A 24104-nucleotide genomic window follows, 5' to 3' on the forward strand; every position below is an offset into this window, starting at 1 on the left:
AGGGTAGGAACTGATATGATGGGAAAGTGGGTACGAAATTCTAGGTAGGGTGGCCAGGAAGACCTTATTAAGAAGGTAGGTTTTGAGGAAGGACCTGAAGAAAATAAGGCAACCAGCCATGTGGATATGTGGAGAGAACCTTCCAGGCAGAGGGAAGAGCAGACACAAGGGCTCTGAGATGGGAGAGAGCCTGGTGGGTTTATCAATCTAGAGAAATGAAGGCTTTAATTAATTTGCTTGAGGTGACTCCAACATGGTTCTTTACCTTTTTAGATCAGAGACTCTTTGTAGGATGGGATAACAAATGTACAACATATACTGCTCCAGGGAAATTGGATTTGGGGGAAGGATGTGGGGAGGAGTAGGAGATTGTGGTCATGCTTTCAATAAGAGATGACAACAGTCTGGATTAGGGAAGTGGCAGTGGATTCAAGCAAGAGATAATAAGGAGGTCAGTTTGATAGCCCTTAGTGAGGGATTTGATTTAGAAGTGGAGAGAGGGTGTCATAGAAAACACTCGGGTTTCTGGCCAGGAGGACAGTATTCCCATTTATTGGGGACCCAACTCTCTAATTCTGGGATACCCAGCAGTACCAAACTCTATAAGCTCAGTATGTTGGCTCAGTGAACCTGCCCTTTGAACTCAGGAAGTTCCAGGGTGCATGTGGGTCAGACTCTTGGATGTTATCTCATCAAGATGCAGGTGTGGGTTCTGTGTACCCCATTAAAATTATACTCACAATAAGAAGTAACACTGTATTTCTAAATCTTCTCTTTGCCTAGGGGTGGTTAAAGAAAATCTCTCATTTTTTTTTTTTTTTTCATTTCAAAATCCTTTAGATGGGAGATCTTCTCATGGTCAGCACTGTCACCTTAAGTTCTGAGGTTCTCTTTGAGAGCCCTTTCCTTATCTATCCTTAAAATATGGGAGTTACGAAGGTCATAGCTTCTCTTTGCACTCCTCGTCTCTTGCCACATTCTCATGATCTCCTCTGAGTTTCAGATCCACACCCCATTTCTTTGCTACTATCCACACATGGATGCCCTACACTCCTCAATTTAATTTGTTTGAAAAAGAACTCCATGTCTCTCTCTCTCTTAAACATACTCTTCCTTCTGCAGGTATCAGCTTGGCTGAAGACAAAAGTCTCATGTTATACTGGGAGCCTCCTTAAGCTCCTCCTCCCTCCCCTTTCCTTCTTGCCTTCCTTTGGGATAGGGTTCTGCCAGCCCAAGCCTTGGACCACACAGATCTGGATGCACTTCTGGCTCAGCCATTCATCAGCCATGTTACTTACCTTGGGCCTCACTTGAAGTGGGAGTGAAAACACTTAGCTCCTAGGCTTTCTGTGAACTTTAAATGAAAAAATGCATGTAAAGCCCTTGGTTTCATGCCTGGCACGTAGTAAGTGCTCAAGAAAGAGCTGAGGTTATGATTAGACTCTTATTGCTTCTTCTGTAGACTATTGCAATTGTCTGCTAATCAGCCCCCCACCTCTATTACCAGCATATTATTTAATTGTTAACACAAGCTTTTTTTTTTATTTTATTATGTTATGTTAGTCACCATACATTACATCATTAGTTTTTGATGTAGTGATCCATGATTCATTGTTTGCGTATAACACCCAGTGCTCCATTCAATATGTGCCCTCTTTAATACCCATCACAAGGCTAACTCATCCCCCCAGCCCCTTCCCCTCTAGAACCCTCAGTTTATTTCTCAGAGTCCATAGTCTCTCATGGTTCGTCTCCCCCTCCGATTGCTTTTTAAGACACAGGTTTGCTAATATCCTTCCTCTTCTTCTTCTTCTTTTTTTTTTTTTCAGAGAGGGAGGAGAGAGGGAGAGAAAGACAGAAGGAGAGAGGGACAATCTTAAGCAGGCTCTATCCCCAGCATGGAGCTCGATGAGGGGCTTGATCTCACAACCTTGAGATCATGACCTGAGCTGAAATCAAGAGTTAGATGCCTAACCGACTGAGCCACCCAGGCACCCCCTGCTAATAGCCTTCTCCAATAGAAAACTTCCAATTGTGTAGATAAATGTCTTGGAATTCATCCTGCCTTGGGAACATTTTTTTTTTTGAAGGAGGAAAAGTCAGGATCTTTTATAGAATATAAATCTATGCTCCACAATTAGGGTTATCCCACCTTTAACAGCCTTATCTACTAAATCCTCCAGCATTAAATACACTTACCCTCACACACATTCATACACTCTCACACATGCACACTCATACTCATGCACCTCACCACACATATCCTCACACACCCATACTCACATGTATTCTCACTTACACCCATACTCACACACCTTCATTCACATGTGTCCACACTCACTCTCACACACAACCCACACTCACACACCCCCACACCCCCACTCACACAAATACACTCCTTCTGCCCTCTTCTGTGTTCTGTTCCTCACTCTGCTTCCCTCCTCATGGAAGAAGCTTCCTACCATATTTGCCCATAAAAACTCAACCTTTGGGGTGCCTGGGTGGCTCAGTCAGTTAAGTGTCTGCCTTCAGCTCAGGTCATGATCCCAGTGTCCCGGGATTGAGCCCTGTGGTAAGCTTCCTGCTCGGCGGGGAGTCTGCTTCTCTCTTTCCCTCTGCCCCTCACCCCCACTCATGCTCTCTCTCTCTCAAATAAATAAAATCTTAAAAAAAAAGAAAAAAAAAGAAACTCAACCTTTGTTTTCACATTAGACCTTTGGCTCCTCAGAAAAAATATCCTGTTTCTGGGGTTGGAATCAATCCTTTGTTCTTCTTTTCTTCTTATATAACCATTTGTTCTTCCCTCTTGGCACAGTGAAACTAAGAGCTATAAAGCTGGGACTCTCCGAAACTCAGCTTCCCCTGGACCTCAGAGCTTAGCATAGTGTGTTGCACACAATGACTTCCTAGGAGCTGTTTGTTGAATTCAATTAGGAAGATTTCCGCCTCTAAGAGCTAAATGTAAACATGCAGACAGCATTTAAGCATTGCCTTTACCGGCCACCTGTTGCTCCCTGGTTCACAGTTTACCTTACAACCAAGTGTGAGAATCATATTTGCAGAGCCATCTGTCTCACAAATTGCCAGCAGGCCTGGCTTTGCCCAGTCTCTGCATCAGTACACCTTTCATTTAGCTCTCACCAGTGAGCCTTTTTGGTGAGACTGCCACCTGACAGTTGAGACCAGAGATTAAAAAAGGGTTCAACCAGTTGGACTACCTACCCTGGGAATGGTTAGAGGTAGAGTGAATGAATGAGGAAATGGAGTCAATGGGCCAATGGGCCCTGGGTTTTGGAGGCCCACCTTTGTCTGGTTGATGTGTTTACCAATGATGGGGAAGATTTAGAGTGCAGATTTTCTATGCATGGAATACTGTGGTCTGGCCTGTCATACTGTTAAGCAGAATGATGGCACCATTTTAAGAAAATCAGACAGCTGCTTCTTGAAACTTGGAAAGTCATTCCAACTGAGAATTCCCTTCCTAACTTTGGGTGAGGGAAATGGCCAAGAACTTTCTAAAATTAGCACCAGTTCCCTTATCCTTATACAAATTACCATCTGGTGTTTGTTTCGTGTACTCGAAGAAAGCCAGCTGGAATGGAGAATATCAAATACCAGTAACATTTTATTCTGAAAGGTCCATTTGATATCAAACTCCCAGACCAAGTAGTGAAATCTCTAAATCTATATAAGGGTGATGGATGCTGTGGATCTTGTGGAGAGGAGAATCTTCTTAATCTAGTTTAGGCAGACACGGCATATTATAGTCTCAGTTGGCGATTTCTCTGTTGTGGTTGTGTATCAGATGGAACTACAGAATAAAAGAAGTTATTGTACCTAAAGTTAAAGATAGTCACTTTATTGTCCTTAATATTTACTCATAACCAAGCCATGACACTTTGAATTAAAATGAAGTAGATGTTTGTTTTCACAATAACTGCACTAAAGATGATAAACTCTGAAATAGAGTTTAGTACAAATAAGAAGGTAACTTGCATCCTCAGTGTCTTTCTTCTAAAGTCTAGGCTTGGAGAAGTCACAAACCACACCCATTATTTACTTCACTCTAGCAAGTTTCTACAGAAGATCTTTCTGACTTCTCCCTCCCCCCAATAAAGTACACCAGCGGCTGGAGACCATTCTACTCATCCAGGAAACATGAAGTCCAAACTTTTTCTCGTATTTTCAGAGGCTTAATGATTAAATTTCCTTTGAATAAACTGACAACAGTCGAATCATATTTCTTCTGTAAAGCTTTTTTCCACAATCCCAGGGAGGGTTAGCCTAGCCCTTCTGTCTGTAGCCACAGCATGACAGAGACCCCACCTGGAGCTCAGAGCCATGAGAACCCTATCTGGGAAAGGTTATTTTATTGACCACCTCTAACTGGTTCCTGTGTAGGGAGGACTGCTTGGTGACTGGGCAAGGCTAGCGGGTGCAGGGATGCAAGCTGGGACAGTGCTATACCTTTGTGATAATAAAAGGCAGCAGGGGGATCATGGAAGAAGGACAATCTGGAAAGCTGCAGAGGCTGGTGGGGGAAGGTTCAAGAAGCAGAGGAAGAAGCTGTTGGCCTCAGAGCACTTGGCAGAGGGTGGGCATGAAATGGGGGCTGGGAATGAAGAACAAGCCTCTAGCAGGGTTTTACTTATTTATTTCTATTAACTTTGTATACTGTAACATGCAACGTAAAGTTTCCAACTCCCCATGAAATCCTTTATATACCTAATACCTAGCTCCTATGTGTGGTTGTGGATTCCAAGAAGCATTGACACCTGCTTCATGGTCACTGCTCAGGAGCATGTGGGCTAGAAATATGCCTTGTTTGTATAGGATTGGCCAGTGGCATGGTTTCATCTGTATTCCTGCCTTCATTACTTGAAAGTGCTCACGCTCAGTTTCAAAAGTATATCTGTTTGGATGATAAATTATGAGGTCACACAAAATAGCTCTTATCTGATTGTACTTTGAAGACCAGACATATTTTATCCCTAAACTGCCTGTTTACCTATCTCCGCTCCAGAGATCATGGGCTTGGGCTCCCAGAGGGATAGGATACCATCTTCATGAATTCATTCAACACCATGTACTAAGTTTTGTATTCTATGTGTTAGGTGCTGGGATGCAATGAGAAGTAAGAAATGGCCTCTGCACTCAGAGATCTCAAGGGGGGAGGCTGATATGTCCCCAGACAATTATATACCTGAGAGGACAGGCTTGTAACAGGGCTCCCTCACCTTGGCACTACTGACATTTTGGACCAGATAATTCTTTCATTGTGCTGGGGGGTCCTGCGCTCCAGGATGTTGAGTTCCATCCTTGGTCCTACCACTACCTGCCAGTAGCACCCCCTTCAGTAGTGATAACCAGAAATGTGTCCAGACATTGCCAGATTTCACCCCTACCCAGGCTCCCATTCCAGTGTTGAGAAGCTTCCATTAAGTCTAGACCGAAAGGCATCATGGGAGGAGCACCTAACCCAGATTTGGACAGAATCTTATTAACTCTTCATCCTTAACACCGAGTCGACACTTAATAAGTGCTTGATTAGTGAATAAAATGCATAATATCATGCTATTCTTCAGGATCATTGGAACAAAGTCTCTAGTAAACTAGGGGGAAATTTAAGTATGAGGTCTTAGGCAGAGTTCAGCCAATGAATTTCACTCTGAATCACTGGCCCTCACATCGTTCCCAGAAATACTGTGTGTAGCCACAAAGGAACCTGCTCCCTAAATATCACAGCACAGATTTTTCTAGCCGTTATTTTCCTGTTAATAAACACGGATTGTCAAGCACTTTGGCAAATATCAGGTGCCTTAAATGCTAAATAGTCATTATAAAGCCACATAAATATTTCAGATTCATCATCCACAGCAGGGAAAGTAGAGCCTAGATTCTAGAAGGGAAAAGAAAAAAAAGCCCTGACATTCAACTAATGACTTCACCAACTGATGCACCCACCCGGGAGCCTGAAACCTGGCCCATCTCAGAAGTAAATGTTCTTTGCAAAACATAGTCAAATCTATCTCAACTTCTGTGGAGGCATCCTGTCCCCAAGTCAGCTATTGTTTTGATGTAAATGAGGACAAAAAAAATTCACAGCTCAACCCACATATGCCTTTCCCACAGCCTCTGCCCTGAACCAGACTGATGTGGAATAATGGGAAGGCAGGTGGCAAGATGAGCCTGATTCACACGTCAGCCTTTCTTGGTGGACTCGGACGAACTGGGCAATGATGGAGCTTTCTAGAACAGGCTGTGTGACTTTGGGCAAGTGACAACTTTTCTGGGCCTCCATTGGTAAGATGGAGGACAAAGAAGTCATGATTTCAAAGCTGCTCACAGCATTAATGGTAACATCTGTAATTTTACATCTTTAAAGATTCATGGAACTGAGGGGTTCATAGCAGTGATTATTATTTTGGGGATGGAGGAAATGGCATACAAAAATCAACTTCTCAATAGTCCTGACATTGTTCCTATTTTTTTAAAGCTTTTATTTACTTATTTGAGAGAGAGATAGTGAGAGAGCACGATCGGGGAGTGGGGAGAGGGAGAAGCAAGGAGAGGGGGAAGCAGGGAGCCTGATGCGGGCCATGACCTGAGCCGAAGGCAGATGCTTAACCGACTGAGCCACCCAGGCGCCCCTCTGATGCCCTTCCCTAAGAGGCTCCCTAAAGTATGGTGACACCCCACAGAATATCGTTCTGAGGTTGGCAGCCACATAGAATGAATGGGCCAGTCTGAGCTAATTCCCAGCTTGCCCCTCTCTGGGATGGTTTTATGATGACCATTATGGTGTCCTAATGACTGGAACACAATCCAGCTGGTAGACCTGGGCTTTGAGTTACCAAATCTTCTGGGAACTCTCTGAAAACCCCTCCTTTTCCCAAGATAAGTATTCCCAGCAACTGCGCAGAGACCCACTGATGTTATTTAGAATTTGCAACTAATAGTGAGCTTTTTTTCCCTGATGGATCAGTTGTCCTCCTAATTGCCAAACCATAATTTCTTTACTGACTCCCCAAAGGTTTATTTTATTTGGAGTACTCTTAAAGCACACACAAAACCCAGCAGAATAGCCACTTCTTTGTTTTAATGTTGCTGCTAAACTTAAAAAAAGAAAAAAGAAAAAAGAAAAAACCCTGCTTCTCTCCTTTAATTCCTTCAGGAAATGCTTCATTCTCAATACTTATTAAAAATGGGGAAGCAGTCCTAGGAGGCTTCTGGAGGTCTAAGTTCATAAAGTGAATATGCATAAAGGCAGCAGAATATCAAGTTTTTATAATTACACCTTTTCATGCATACACTTCCTGGAGTGAAATCGGCTTTGATCTGGGTTGATTTAATACAGCCTTTCTAATTTAAATCTATCCCTTCACTTCTACTTAGCTGTTGTTCAATTTTAGATGGGAAAAATGGGTTCCTATTTCCCACTTTCACACACCAATAAGGATTCTGTATTTCTAAACAAGAGTGATGAGATAGTATTTAATTTCTGACCTCTTTCCCGAATTCGAGAGCTTTGGGGAAAGAAAGTATTTCTGTTTTGGAGAGATAAACTATAAAATGAGAGGGCAAAAGAGGATGGAGACACTCAGGCTTAGGTGATGTGCCTGGCATAATGCCTTACTCAAAGTCAGCAGACATCAGTCTTTGTTGCAAGAACAATGCTTAAGATAGGAGAGGAGACTCTGAATAATCTTGTAGCAAAAGAAGTAGTTAAGAGCACAGACCAAAAAACCCCCATAGTTAGAAGTGGAATTTTGATGAAAATGAAGGTCTGTTAGAGCAATTTGTTTCAGTAGGTAGAAAGAAAGCTAAAAGTGCCACTTGCATTGCTATCCCAGGACCTACGGTTGCATGAGGAACTCGCAGATAGATGTATGATTGGCCTAAACTGAAAGTCAAGTGCATGGGGAGATTGCAGTTCTAGTTAAAGAGCCAGCACACACCGACTGGAGCTTACGGGAGTTCTTCCCATATTGTTCTTGGAACAGACATTGGCTATGTGCAGTTAGTGCTGACCACAGTTCTTGACACACAGGAGGAACTCAACAAATGTGTGCTGAATTATAACAGGCCCTATTCTTGATGACCAACTTAGAAGGTCATTAATTTCACTTTTAATACTGACTTTAGGGAACTATGGCTGTGTTAGAAATAGTCTTTGCCCTTCAGATATTTAATATTTATGGGGGAATCAGATAAAACCATGTCTACCTAAAGTACAAGATAGTAATGGTTTCCATACAAAAAATTTTTTTCACACAGAACTATGGAGGTTTGAGGAGAAAGAATTTATATGTCATATAGCTTGAGGAATATGGAAGGTGTGGAAGGTGAAGGTAGATATGGAAGGTAAAGGAGTATTTCATGGAACAGACAGCATTGGAGATGGGTCTTTGGTGATGAGTCTAATTGTGATAGGCTGAGATGGGGGAGGTGAGGATAACATTCCTAGTGGCAGGTAGAGATGCAATAGCCATGCAGAAATAGTTATATACACAGCAAGTTTAGGGAATGGTAAGGACTCCACTTTGGCTAAAACAAGGCACGTAGGAAATGGAAGGAGATGACTCTGAAGAGTAGGTGAAGGGTCATGGCTCTGGATGGCCTTGAATGCTGGAGTGAGGAGGGAGTCTCTATTTCCATAAACCAGAGACATTTGAAGTGATGGCTGGAAGAATGAAAGACAGGACCCCTTCGTTAAGAGTCTCCATACAGGGGCACCTGGGTGGCTCAGTAGGTTTAAGCATTGGACTCTTGGTTTTTGGCTTGGGTCACAATCTCATGGGTCATGGGATTGAGCCTCCCATCGGGCTCTGTGCTCAGCAGAGAGTTTGCTTGAAGATTCTTTCCCTCTGCCCCTCCCCAACTTGTGCACACACTCTCCCTCTAAAATAAATAAATAATTCTTTTTTTTTTTTTAAAGATTTTATTTATTTATTTGACAGAGAGAAACACAGCAAGAGAGAGAGCACAAGCGGGGGAGTGGGAGAGGGAGAAGCAGGCTTCCCGCCGAGCAGGGAGCCCGATGCGGGGCTTGATCCCAGGACTCTGGGATCATGACCTGAGCTGAAGGCAGACGCTTAACGACTGAGCCACCCAGGCGCCCTTAAATAAATAATTCTTAAACAAAAGTCCCATACATATAACCTAATATAAATCTATTCTCTCCTTTCCACAGCCCTGTGCCTAGCCCATTCCCCATAACTGTGCCAGTCTTTAAGGCATGAGGGTTTTATAAAGCCCTGAATGGGGTCCCACACGGGTGGATCTTCTAAACAGGGATATTAATCTCAGGTAGTTTGTCTTGGTTTTTTCAATCCTAAAGCAACAATCTACAGAACACATGGGGAAAAATAAGCCAAGGCAAGTTGTGGGAAATCGCTTAACTGGGGGTTTGAAAAGAGACCAGATTTATGCAGAGACTCTCAGGAGGTGACTGCAGCAGACAGGGCTGGACAAAGACTCTTCCTGATCTTGCTGCTCCCCAAACAGCCACTGGCTTGCCACATACAGAACTTCAGCCATTGGCCCCAGGATGAAACTTATAAATAGCCATTCCATTATTTTAAAAACTCATCACATGGACTTTCTCTATTTTTGTTTTCTTCTTTTGTTCATGGCCAGAGGAGTAATTAATTGATGATCTTGAACTTCACTTACTGAGCCTCAGTGAGAAAGGATACTGCCAAAGGACCAGTATGCAGAGCTCAGCGATACACTGCCATGCAGATTAATGCCTGTCTTGGGGATTTCTCCTTGGTAATTAAAGCTTGCACTTCTGCCTACTTAAATATGGCTTGAATTGAATTTTGATGTCCCCTTAGTATCTCAAGTTTCAAAGCAAATGTGTCAGTGGCAGCATCCTTACGACAAGTTGTGTTATTGTTTTCCTCTCTGGGAAGAACAAATTCTCTTTGCTGATCTTTTTGGGAGATTTTTCTCCAATAGTAGTAAGATTGCAGAGTCTAGGGTAGAGTCAAAAGTTGGAATCCAAATTTTCACTCATATCAGAGGTAATTTGTTAGGGATATGCTTTATATGGATTTAAATAAATTTCTGCTTTAAAAATCAGGAAGAAAACTTTGGGGTTTTTATCCTAAATAAATGATTTAAAATATGTGTTAAGATTACAGTGCAAGGCTGATTATCATAGCATGGTTTGTGAGAGAGAAAAATTCAAAGTCTAACAATAAGAGATGGGTTAAATAATTCATGTTATCTCTATATAATGAAATACTATATAGCCATACAAATGGAAACAACTAGAGTTGTTTATAATAATGGATATAAAAGTACTACCAGAGTTATTCCACCTTATTCTTTCTTGGTCCTGTGAATAAATAAATAAATGTCATTAAGCTTCTATTGTGCGCTTAGCTATTCGTTATTTAAACTTCATAATTAACTTTCGATGTATTAGTTCTCATAGCTTGTTTTACAGAAAAGTTAGACATTATGTATACATCAAAATCATTTCATTTAGCAAGTATCAGAAAGCCAAATCAAACCAGCAAGCACAAAGAGAAATTTAGCAGCCCATATATCTGGAAAGTTTAGAGTGTGCCTGGTTTCAGGTATGGCCAACTCTAGCTGCTCATTTTTTTTGGGGGGGAGGGTCAAGTCTCTTTATGTCTTTCCCTATCTTTCTTTCTCTCCATATCTAAAATCTGCTTATTTCTGCTCAGCTTTATTCTTTAGACAGACTCCTTCCACATCACCAGTAATGTGGCCATCATCAAGTAGACTCACCTCTTCCTAGCCTAGCAATTCCAGAGGAAGAGCTTCACTCCATAAACCTCACTCCATAAGTTGCCTGGCTCGAGTCATTTGACCATCTTATGTTATTGGGTGAGGCACCACCTGGCAGTCCAGCAGGACCGCGTGAGTGGGAGAGGGCTAGTTCCCCCAAAGAAGGAAGCTGGTAAGGCAAAAAAAGTGTCTGCTGTTATTCTCCACACTCCCCCACATTGTTCTTGCTCAAGCCATTGACCCAGTCAAAGCACCCTCCCTTCCTTCCAGCTAGTTTCTATTCTTTTCCAAGTCTTGTGGACTTCATAAGCCTTCTTTGACCACCCAAGCCAATAGCACATGCTCTTTCTTGTTGATTCCTATGTGGTGTCTCTATTAATGGGGATAATAAAACATACTTCTTTTGTGCTTTTATCCTAATGTGTCTTTATCTTTTCCTATGGAGAGGACTATCAGCTCCAGCATGGTGAGGAATTGTGTATTTCATGCTATCACAGTCCCTGTATGTCTTGCATGGAGTGGGTGCTTAAGAAGCTGATAGACATTCTTGGATTTTCATTTTCCTATTTCAAAGTGAAACTGGGGTGGCAGTAAGCACCATGGTAAAACGCCAGACATTTTAGTCTGCTTTTCTCTAGCCTTAACTGCAATTTTCCTAAGTTATTTTTCTACTGTAATAATCTCATTGTTTTTGGTCTTGTAATTTCCAGCTAGCCAATATCGACATATTTTTCTGCCCATAGGTGTGGCTAGTGGATCCACTTGGCCACAAATGGATCATTACAAACTTATTACAATTCAGGCTTAGTTGTTTATTTCTTTTTAAAATTAGATTTAATTAATTAGATTTAATTAATTAATTATACCTAATTAATTAATTAATTTAGAGAATCAGAGCCGGGGGGGTGGGAATCAGAGGGAGTGGGAGAGAGAGAGAGAGAATCTCAAGCAGACTCCTACCTGAGTGTGGAGCCCAACACGGGGCTCGATCTCACAACCCTGAGATCATGACCTGAGCCTAAATCAAGAGTCAGACGCTTAACTGACTGAGCTACCCAGGTGCCCCTTAGTTGTTTATTTTTTGAGACAGCACGTGAATTGATTAAATGTTTCTTAGACATTTCGGAACCACACGGAGACAGATTCAAAGTTACAGGTCTCAGATAGGTAGGTAGTCAAGTGAAGGTGAAATCATATCTTGGCCAATCTCTCAAGTATTTTCAATAACCATGTCCTTCATAAGGGATCCAAGGCAGTTTTTATCTGGAGTCCCACTTCCTTTGTGTTCCCAGGGAAAATTTTTTCCTTGTGTGGCTCCATGGCTTTGATTAGGGTCCTACTAATAAGCAATGGAAATGAAGATGCCCAGCTGGGAGAAAGAGTTAAGAGAGTTACAAAAAAAATCCAAGCTCTGGACTTTGTGCCAATTATTTGAAAGTTTAATGAACCATGGGTATTTGTGCAAGGCATTCTTAAACTGCTGAGAGCCCCAGTGACTCCAAAGCTGTGTGTTTGTGAGTGTCTGCTTGTTCTGGAATTAAGGAAATAAACTTAGCAAATAGTAAGGATATTTTTGCCATTGTGGGGGTGAAGTGGGGAGGGGAAGATTTCACCACTTTCAAAAAATGATAGGAGGAGGGTGAAAGTCTGAACCTCATTTCTCAGCTGGATGCCCCCAAACAATCAAATTTCCTCAAGTTTTTTCCTGTTACACAATTGTGCTCTTCACACTCTCCTGCTATTTTCAGACTTGCCAGCTGATAAGGGATTCAAGCTCTAGTTCCCTGGAGTCCGGTTAGTTTAATGGGGTTGTGTTCTTTCCCCTCTTTTCCCTAACGTATGAGATCTGAGTGCCAGGTTGGGGGTGGGAGAGCCAAGAGAGGGGAACTGAGTGACGGAAAGGCCAAACAGTGTGAAACCCCATCTTAGGGTTGATTGCATTTTTCTGTAATGATAGCAGCTTAAGCTGAATTTAGAGGCTCAGGAATAAAACACAATGTAAAAGGGGGTTTGATGTTAACAGTGCAACAGGAAGCCTTCCAAAGCATTTGTCAAGATGAGAAAGTCAGTGGAGTTTGCACTTATCCACTTATTGCACCTATTATTATTGCACTTATTATTCAGCTGATCAGCCCATTGAGATTTAATCAACACCAGCTACATATAAAGCACAATATGGACACCAGGGTAGATAATAATATAAGGCTGATGAAAACAATGGCTCACATTAATGAGCACCTGCTGTTGTTATAAGTGCTTTATGTGTCATAACTCATTTAACATGACCAATGACTTAGTAGGTTAGGAACCACTGGTATCTCTATGTTAGGGGAAGCAACAGAAACATTGAGGTTCTATAACTTGTCCAAAGTCACAGAGATGGTACTGACTGGTGGTACTGAGATTTGGGCCCAGGCAGTCTGGGTACAGAGCTTCAATTCTTAACCACTGGCCCTGACTGTTTCCCCATGAAAGATCAAGGGTAATAGGAATAAAGCAAATAGCTTGAAGCCATGAGCTAGGTATTATTTTGCTATATGTCTTTGTGCCTAGCATAGGGCCTGGGACCCATGAGGGCTGAAGCAGCCAAGATCATTACTCTTGAATCCAAGAAAGAGCTTTGGCTTAGAATCAAAGAGGAAACACCACATGAACTTTAGTTTGACTGAAACACAAAAACTAAGAGTCAACAGTGTCTGAGGGTACTGTAAGGAAAAACCAGTATAAGACAAATTGTTTTTTAAGAAATTGCGGATAGGTATTATTTGAATAAGGAAATATCTTGGCCAACTTCCTTCTTGATTTTACACTATTTTGGGAGTTTCACTGAAACTACTTGTAGTCCTAAGATTAAACTAGTGCCCCAAACTGGTTGGAAACATTTAAGTTGGCTTAAATTTCATAATTAGAGATGGAGTCCAGAGCAGTATAAAAGCTCTTGGAGTCTTCTGGGAAAATACAAGAGTTTTTTCCCAAGTTAACATCTAAAATTGGTTAAAGAATTAGAACTGGCACCATTTTCCTCTCTAGTTTGTCCACTAGATAAATCAGAAGGCAGAGCTTTGGAGATAAAAGCTACAAAGCTGAGACATTTAAACTGTGTGAGTGTGTGCGTGTGTCTGCGTGTGTTGGTGGTAGCTACAAGAGGAAACACAAGAAGACAGAGGGATTGGGGGTGGCCAACAGCCAGCAGTAAGGTCCATAGACCCAGAGAAATGAACATGGTGAGAAGCAGATTCAGCTAAAAATGAAGCGACTTCTGAACTGGGGTGCAGTAGACCTGAATTGCCTCTGGAGCCAGTAAGCTGGGGCAAGCCTCTTAGACTTCCTCAACCTCAGTTTCTGCATTTCAAGATTGGGAATTAAAATACGAAACTTGAAAGGTTAGCTTGAGGATTTAAAAAGAAGATGTGAAAAGTGCTCGTCCAGGACTTGGCACATGATAGCCACTCAATGGCTGCTGACGGTTGCTATAAATTGGGGTTTCTAACCTCAGCACTCTTGACTTTTTGAGCCCAGCACTTCTTTGCTGTGGTGTGTTGTCCTGTGTACTACAGAAGGTCCAACAGCACCCCTGGCCTCTATCCACGATATTCCCCCCAGCAGTGACAATCAGAAATGGCTCCTGATATTGCCAGATGCCCCCCACCCACCGGTGGAGAACCATTATTCCATCTGAGAAAGGGAGGGTGGTTTCTCTTGGGTGTGCTGGGCCACGGAGTAGACACCTTTCACATTTCAGTTTGTTTTAAATGAAAGAAAGAAACACACAGGAAAGACACATTTGGGGCTTTGCCACATTCCCCTCTAGGTTCTAATTTTTCTAACTGAATAATGAGTTCCCGGGAATGAAAGAAAATCTGACAATAACGATTGGATTCAGAGAGACAAGCTAAACTAGCCTTCTGAATACACTGGCTCCAACACGGGATGAGAAGAGCTCCGGGCTCTGGAAGAATCATGCTAATTCTATCAGTAGCTCACTGTCCCTATGAAGGCTATTGGACTACGGCTCAGGTCTTTGTTTAGTTAATTGGAGAAACATGGCACCAAATACAGTGGGAATTAACCTTCATTTAAATGAAGCATTTGCTCATCATAAGAAGCCAGAAACGAACTGAGGATACAAAATCTGGTAAAATGTGTAGATGGTGTGCTGGGAACACTTTAAATGGGTTAATTTATTTCCCTTCATCTGCAGTACAATTCTGGAAAAATATATTTGTTGATGCAAAATGTGTAGTAGTTTGGATAAAAGTTCATTTAAGGTTAGGTCCATACCCTTTAGTAATGTCATCACTTCTTGTCTCAAAGAGTGGGGAGGCAGACACACACACACACACACACACACACACACACTCCACATTACAAGCCAGACTGTCAGATTCTGACAGGTGTGTGCCCCTACGAACAAGATACATGCTTTGTGGGCTTCAAATAATGTTTTTCTTTTTAGCATCAAATACATTGTTCCTGGGGCAGAACTTCAAACACAATCTCCACTTATCCTCTCACCAACCACCAGATGCTCTGGAGTCATCTTTAATACTAGCCCACCCCCCAACCCAGGGGAGGGCGTGGCCTGGCCTCTGGGTGGAGGGACCACCTCCTCCTCTAGGTTACCAAAGCCCATCTATGTACCTCTAGCAGATCATTTCTAGGAGAGTCATAATTATTAAATAATTTTCCCCACCAGGCTGGATGCTCTCAATTCACCCCTATATACACTGTGCTTGGCCTGTTGAAGACACTTAGTGCCCAGGAAGAGGAAGTACAGAGACATGATGTGGAACCCACTTAAGAGGAGAGAAGAGGAAGGAGGGAATGGGTGGAGAGGGGGAGAGGTTTCTCAGCAATTCCCCCAAAGCTCGAAGCTGCAGTTCTGATTTCCATCTCTGATTATAGCTAAGAAAGATGTAGTTGGGAGGAACAAGCATTTAAGTCTCAGAACATCCAGCTCTCTGCCTGACTCCTGTTGTCTAATCTTAGCGATGGCTTTAGCCCGCACTTGAAAATGGGAGCCTTACTTTGTTTTGGGGGGTTAAAAATCCACCTTCCAGTCATCTAATGGAGTGGGGTTGCAGGAACTGAAAGGTTGACTGGGTGGCCCAACCTAACAATTGTGGTCTTAGAAGCAGTCCCGAGTCCAGCTCTATCCCTGGGGGAATTGGGGAGGACAGAGTGTTTGGGGAGCCAAGTAGCACAGGGAAGGCTGCTGGCAATTAAAGGAAGCTGCCTGCAATTTCCCTTTATGGGGCCAAGGTCCTACCCAGTAATGGGCAAGAGAAAGATTAAAATTATGGCAATAATAGTGCGGCAGTTAGATGCCATTAATTTATCACTTACTGTGTGCATTTCCCTGTGCAAAGTGTCTTGTAGGCATTAACTCCTCCTTTCCTTTCAGCAGCTCCGAGACATGTGTATTATTACTAGCGTCGTTCTGCAGATGAAGTAATAGGCTTCCAACTGTTAAATAATAGGTTATATGGGGGATTAAAGTCCAGGACTCTAGAGCTTAGCCATTACCCTCGAGATCATTGGACTAAAAGTCTAAGTCTTTCTTCTGTCATTCACTTCTCTGACAACAGGCAAGGTTTCTAATCTCCCAAGGACACATTTTCCAACACCTGGTGCTCAGTAAAGAGGAGGTAAATTGAATCCATAGAATGGGGCTGATTCTAATTGCTCTACTTCTCTCTCAGGGTTGTTCTGAGGCTAGATGGGAAAATATTTGGAATGCACAGAACATAAAACAAATATGAGCCACGACACCACTGTGTGCCTGTGGTGGGTGAACACCGCTAGTCCCATAAACTGTCTTTGGTCAACCTTTATGGGAAAATCAGAGCTTGAATAACGCAGCTCTTTTGTTTTCCACAAAATCTTAAGGTGGATATTGATTCTCCTTAACTCCTAGAGTGGTTACTTTAAACCAAACCTCTTGTAACAAAGATTTACCAAAATGTGGGATTGTGTTTATTGTACGCTCATTCTTAGAGCACTCTGTCAGCCCTGTAAGATATTTTTTTAAAACTGATTTTACATTAATATGAAAAAAACCTAAAGCTTCACAGTGTCACTATTTGACATGAGATCTGAAAATGGCTCAGAATATCCCGACACAGAAATCTAGGCAGGAGATGGGCTTTAAAAGTGTACTCTAAGGAGTATGACAAAATGATCTAACCAGATATGATATTTCAATTCACAATCATGCCACGATTCAGGTGGCCATTCCTGCTTTCTGAGAACTGTTATTTATTCATCTATACAAGAAGGCATGCACTGTAGTGACCTACAGTAGCTGGTTGATTCTTCCGGCCCAATTTTCTTGCTACTGTGTTATTCAGCATCATTAACAATTATGTTACTTCTAAAGACATTCATATTTTCATTTTTATTTAAAGGTGTACCATCTTGTCAAAAATATTCAATAGAAAAAGATCTTTTTAAAAAATCGCCATTGATAAGCATGGCCCCAGTCTGTCTGAAATTGTTCACGACTGCTTGCAAAAGTATAGGAATCAGTCCTGGTAATCTCTGATTTATAATACCCATTGATCCTGGGCATTTTTAAAGCTTGTTTTCTATAATTGACATCTTCCATGTGCCACAGAAATAAACAGTCACACAAGCAGAACCCTGAGTTATTCTAGCATCATAGATTTATGGCAGTCATTCCAGGACTCCAAATAGATTTTGAAGGCAAATAAAACACGTCGATGGCATCAAATGAGCAGAAAAATCTAGGGGTTATAAGGTTTGGTTTCTCTATGTCCAGAGTAAGACAATATAGGAGCTGTCCAGGTGTATAAACCAACTGGTCTTACCCATCCCTACCCTTCTAATTTCGTAGCACATGACCTACCAGGAATTTGGACCCTCTTGCATGGTGGTTATGAACTTGGGCCCTGGAGTTGGAAACCTGGTTTCAAATTCTCTACTCTCTGACTAATAGTGATGTGACCTGGGAGAGTCAGATAACCTCTCTGGGCCTCCCTTTCCTCATCTTTACATGTGAATAATAACATAAGCTAGGGTTGTTATGACTGTTCGCTTTATGAATAGTAGATAGTCAATACCAGTAGATATTATTGTTGTTCTTATTACCAACATCGTTACCAACCTCATCCCTTTCCTACAGGTTAATCTTATCTATGCATGTCATGTCCTAGAGGATTATAGAACAAGATGGGAAATTGTTAATTTCTAGATGTGAACCAACTTAAAAGGATACCTGACTTCTTTAAACTGCTTGAATTAGTTCATATCATCATAATATGGTAACTTTGTTGTTTCATACTAAAAATTCTACGTGGAAAATTACAGAATGAAGGAAAAAAAATGTGTGTTTTGTTAAAAACAAAGCAACACCAAAAAAGAATAGATGGTAACAAGAACTGAGGTGACCAAGTAATAATCAGTAGCCATCTTTCTGAATAAATAGGTTTGACTTAAAATAGGTACCATTATTGTTTACATAGCATTTGGAAGTTTTTCTAGGTCTGAACCATCTTCTTGAGATCTTGCTCACAGTGTGCATTTTCTGTAACCTGCTAACTAATCATTAAGGTTGTGTATAATAGCCCACTCTTCGTCCCCCAATTGTGCCCTCATCATGGTGGGGTCAGAATTGATACGGTTTGCCATTTGCGGTTGTAATGGCATCCTGTGGATCCTCCACAGCCATTCTGACTCTGTGACTCTTAGGACTCAGGCTCATTTTTAAATTAACTTTCATCTGCTAAGTAATGAGCACATCAGTTTTTTAATATCACAGAAGTTGCATCTAGGAGCCTTTCCTTTTTTATTACTAGAATTATCTCCTCTGCCCCTCCCCTTCTCCCACGATGTAATAAAACAGAACCTACCCAGTGTAGTACACAATTCAGGATTTCATTATATCCTGCTTGATGGGAGAGACTATTTACACAGAGATGAAGTAGCATGCCTTCACAAGATTATTTCATATGAGGAGAATGTGGTTTTATATAACAAAATAGATCTTTTTCCACTTTGTGAGCAAACTAGCTGAGTCAACTTCTTCTCTCAGGAAGTCAGGAGATTTCCTCAGACTTTAGAATTTTGTAACTGTGTCTACACGTACCCAGGAATGGATGTTGGTTCTGTGGTACATATATAGCAATCTCTTTTGTGTATCTATCTGCACATCATGGGAGGGTTAAGCCCAAGTTAGGTGACTCTTTTAAATGTATTTTAAAACCATGAAGACTATTAGCTCCAATTTGGGAGAAAAAAAAAAAAAAGACACCTGTCCAAAGATTCAAGTTCATTACTCTTCTTTTTCGAAGATAACATATTAAAGTGCTACAAATTTGATTTTTGGGGTCCTTTCATACTTAATCACAAAGCTCTGCAAACAGGGATTTCTTCCAGTTACCCTTCAAAATGTGTTTATTTTAAAGTTCAGGTCTCCATAATATATTGATTAGGTTATATTTCTGTAAAATTTATTTTACTCCCTAAAAGAATTTTGAAAAATTATGTTCTTATTTGCATAAAGTTGACATCTAATTTGGTTTTTATTAAAAATCTAAAGAGTTCAAAGAACATCGTTTCTGGCATACATTTTGATATTTTAAAACATATCCACTATATCCATTTTTAAATGAATCCAGTGGAATCGTTATTTGATACTCTCTATCTTCCATTAAAAAAATAATGAAAAGGTTCCTCTTTAGCAGTTGGAAATTTTACATGTTCCTTTTGTTCTCTATGAATTTGTATTTCCATTGTACTTCCCTCACAGAATTATAGTGTAATATAATATTTTTTATCCTGGAAAGCATTTTATTGGTCACACTATTATATTTCTTTGCAATACAAATATGTACATAAGTTTAAATAACTTTTTGCCCATGACTCTAATGCTTTAAGTGCCAAAAATTTATTTGGGGTTGGGTGATATTATTAATAAATATTATTAATGCACAATTGTCCCAAACAACATAAACATATTATATATTTTGATAATTATTAAATTTAAAAAATAAAAATTTTATTAGAAATATCTGGGTCTATTTTTTCTACAATTAGTTTGCATACTTTTTGGGGAGAACAAATATTATTTATTTCTAGAATGGGCCATGATTCAGCATAAATTCTCTTCCCATTTTTCATCTTATTGAAAATAAGATGAGTAGATGAGAACAGATGTTTTGTTATAGCAATGTCATGAATTTCTTTGAATTTCTTCTGAGTTATGTGTCCTGATCACATAGTGTTCTGTCATCAAAAAGTATTTTTTAATGGTCTATCAGCTGATGAGTAGATTAAGACTTTCAATTTTATTGAAATATAAAAATTGGGAATCTCCTTATATGCAAAAGAGTACATTACCCAGGCATTAGAATCACTCACTTTTGTCAACACCAACACCAATATTTCAAATGGTCCCTTTTTAATTAGCACCTGAAAGGTTTTGCCTCCTAGCAATGTACTGTGTGGTGATATTTGGGATGGAAAAGAAGGATGATTTTCTTTTATAAAATGGGAGTAGGTAATTAAGAAAGAAGACAGCCAAGTATTTTCACATGCAGAGCATTCTCAGATAAATTTTAGGCAAGTGTACATGTGAAGGTTGAGAAATTTAAAATTTATTTCCTTAAAAATTACCCACACCCCTTGGGGCACCTGGGTGGCTCAGTCATTAAGCGTCTGCCTTCGGCTCAGGTCATGGTCCCAGGGTCCTGGGTTCGAGCCCCGCATCGGGCTCCCTGCTCAGCGGGAAGCCTGCTTCTCCTTCTCCCACTCCCCCTGCTTGTGTTCCCTCTCTCGCTGTCTTTCTCTCTGTCAAATAAATAAATAAAAATCTTTAAAAAAACTTACCCACACCCCTGTGCCCCTCTGATAGTTGTTGTGCCCCTGTAGGTGTGTGTGTGTGTGTGTGTGTGAGTCCCCATTGGGATATTCTGGGCTATACTGGTTTCACCCGTGTGAGTCCTTGGACCAGTGTACAAGGAAAAAGAAAGTGGGAAGAGGCTCAGTGGTGGAAAGAGAGAGAGATTGAGAGAGACTGGTTGGGGTGGTGGTAGGGGAGCTCAGAGATGGAAACTTCTATGCCCAGTCTATCATATACTAACTGAACAATGCATTTCAAATAAGTATAAGTCACACTCTCTACATAACCAGTGACAAAAATGGTTGACTGGCTCCATAATGCTGGAATTATAAATAAATCTGCAGTAAGCCTCACTCGTCTTCCCTTGATCTCATGAGATTTCCAACCATTTATTTCAGAAGGGTTTCTAGCAAGTCTCATGATACTTTCCCAATTCAGGGGCACAAAAGAATGGCAGACATCATGCTTCTGTTTCATATCCAAGAGATGTGGATGGAAAAGAATGTGATTCAAAAAAAAAAGAAAACAAATTAAAAACCTGCCCCGAGGGCTTGCCTAGCTCCAAAACCATTCAAGCCGTGGGAAAGAAATCCCAGGGGACAGAAAGAGTTATTTCAAGAAGTGAGCCACTTACGATGAGTGGGCCCCGGTTGTTCTCCCGATACTTGTTCTGGAAGAAAATGTAAACGACGGTGGCGGCCAGGGAGTAGAGGAAGGCGAAGACAGCGACCGTGACGAAGAACTCAGCAGAAGATGAGGAGTCACCAGTCAGAGCCAGCTTCTGCCGCTCCTTCCCCTCGCAGGTGGGCACCTCAAAGGTCACCTGGTGCAACCTAAAGCGCCAGAGGGAAGGAGACTCTTTACAATGCAAAGGAGACCAAGCGAGGGGCCCTGAGCGGACATGTTCTAAAGCAAAGCAGGAGTGACTGGGGAGTTTTATGGCATGCTTCCGTGACAGGTTCATTAAAGAAATTACAGAGGTTACCGCTGGAAATGTGGAAGTAAATATTGCAGGGAAACATTGTTCCACTGGGTTTCCCAATAGCTAGTCACTGGAACAGAGGGAGGAGTGGAGGGAGAGAGAACCTGAAATGTCGATAAATTACACTATCTGACATCCTCCTGCCCAAATTCCTCAGTGCTTTCTCACTGTGCTTGGACTCAAACTCTAACTCCTTAACGTGACCCACCAGGTCTTACATCAGGTCCTTATGGCTCAGTCCTGGCTTATGGTCATTTCATTGACTGTTCTCTTTTCCTCAATCTGTCCCCTGACATTTTCCATAGTCTGGCTCCCTGTTGGTATTCTAAAGTCATCTCCTGGGAGAGCCTTTTCCTGACTATTCATCTAAAATAACTCCTTTCCCATAGACATTTTCTATCCCACTGCCCTGGTTAAAATCATTCATAGCACTCATCAATAGCCACACTATCTTGATGATGTTCTTAATCACTTCATGGAAAAGGCATGATGACCCCATCTTTTCACAAAGATTTCCATGATGATGGCATCTTGATTTTCTTCTCTGTGTATCCCGAATGCCTGACACTTGTTAGGCACTTAGTACACAGGTCTTGGATAAATGAATGAACATTCTTGATTCTGTGAGGTGACAGATCGATACTAATTTGATTGAACTTTAGAACTTCTATTTTAGAGAGTAAGTTCTATCAGGAAAGCATTCAGGCTTAATATATTACCTAATAGTGAAAAATAAGATTTTGGGGGTAATACTTTCTGCTCAATAAATGACACCTAAGGAAATGTGTTATATCCAGCATAGTAGCTCATGTTGTGAACTAGGTGGTAAACTATAATTTAATATAGGAGCCAAAGTTCTGCTTCATAAGAAATGACTAAACTATTCCTTGAGTATTAAGGAGGCACGTAATAGCCATAGCAGTGATATCAGCAAAGTACCACTTGGAAAATTATGAAAGCAACAATAATGATAAAGCCATTGATGAACCTGTAATTTCCCAATTAATACTAGAAAGTATTTTTCTTACTAAGCAAAACCGATCCCTTTAAAACAGATTTGTTGTGTACATAATCTTATACTTTATATAATAATATAATGATAAGATAGTAATAACAATAGCAACTAACATTGGAGCTTTTTTTTTTCCTGAAAATTTTATTTATTTATTTGAGAGAGAGAGAGTGAGCAGAGGGAGAGACTCTTCAAGCAGACTTCCCACTGAGCACAGAGTCCGATGTGGGGCTTGATCTCACAACCCATGAGATCGTGACCTGAGCCAAAACCAAGAGTCAGATGCTCAACCAACTAAGCCACTCAGGCACCCCAACATTGGAGCATTTCTTGTGTGCCAGATATTGTGTTTTATATACATTATTTAATGGAATGCCCATGGCAAATCTATGACACAGGCACTTTATTGCCCCCCTCCGCCTTTACAGAATAAGAAATGGTCTTAGAAAGATTAAGTAATTTGTCCTAAGCCACATAGCTAGTAAATTGGGCAGGGATTTAAATCGGTATCTGACTCCAGAGCTTGAGTTTTTAACTTCTACATTAACCTGTTTCTGTTAAGTGATGAGAATATTAAGTAGGATGAATATTTTTTCCAAGTGAAGCTCATGGGCCACTAGCATTGCAATCACCAGAGGACTTGTTAAAAACATACATTCCAGGGCCTTGTGCTAGACCTACTCAACCAGAATCTCTAGGGACGTAGCTTCATTGACAACCAGTGCAGGGAAGTCCAGTCCCCCTGAGTTCCTTATTTCTCAGAAACCCAGTCTTTTTTATTTATTGCTTGACTTAAGAGAGAGCTGTTTACACAGTCTACTTGATCGTGCTTGTATATACTGAGGCTCCTCCTGTTTCTTATCAACCAGAAAGGTGTAGGGTTCAGTATAATTCAGGAAAATAGAAGCATTCGTTATGGTTACATTGTAGAGTTCCTTCCCTCCCCTTGCCAGAGATATTAAAATGTTTCCCAATGGTTTGGTTTGTGGGAATGGTGAAAAATGAAACAGCTTTAAAAGGTAATCATGCCAATTATTCTCATACAGGTGATTTTCAGATAATGTACACCTTTTTCTCATTATTTTGTAATATGTCATTATTCCACAAATTTTTAGCAAGCAGCTAGTAGTTCATACAATGGTGAGATGCTAGGGTAGAGTAAGGAGTCTAGGATGGGCCCTGCCCATGTGGAACTTCAACACGTATAGAGGGAAAAGATAGGTTTTCTGAGAGGAGCCCGAGGCTAGTCTGGGGTGGGGTGGTCAAGGTAAGATTCCCTATGGAAGTGACTCTTAAGCTGCAGCTTGAAAAATGGGTAGAAGTTATCCAGATCGAAAGTTAAGAATGAAAACACAATGAAATATAACTATATATCCACTAGGCTATAATCAAAAAGAGTCTAAGACTGGAATAACAAGTGTTGGTAAGATTGGGTAAGAATAACAAGATAAAATTGGAATACAAGTTCTAATTAGACAGATTGG

The 24104-nt window shown here is 41.0% G+C and overlaps 1 protein-coding gene across 2 annotated transcripts in view; it reads right to left on the bottom strand.

Moving 5' to 3' along the window:
- SYNPR (synaptoporin) overlaps window positions 1–24104 on the bottom strand; it is a 307158-nt gene that overhangs the window by 26087 nt on the left and 256967 nt on the right. For both annotated transcript variants that reach the window (XM_036066303.2, XM_036066377.2), the window contains one exon: window positions 21261–21459. In XM_036066303.2, the coding sequence (XP_035922196.1) occupies window positions 21261–21459 (199 nt within the window). The remainder of the gene's footprint in view (window positions 1–21260; window positions 21460–24104) is intronic.

This window comes from Halichoerus grypus, chromosome 1 (genome assembly GCF_964656455.1).
Source record: "Halichoerus grypus chromosome 1, mHalGry1.hap1.1, whole genome shotgun sequence".
NCBI classification, from domain to species: domain Eukaryota; kingdom Metazoa; phylum Chordata; class Mammalia; order Carnivora; family Phocidae; genus Halichoerus; species Halichoerus grypus.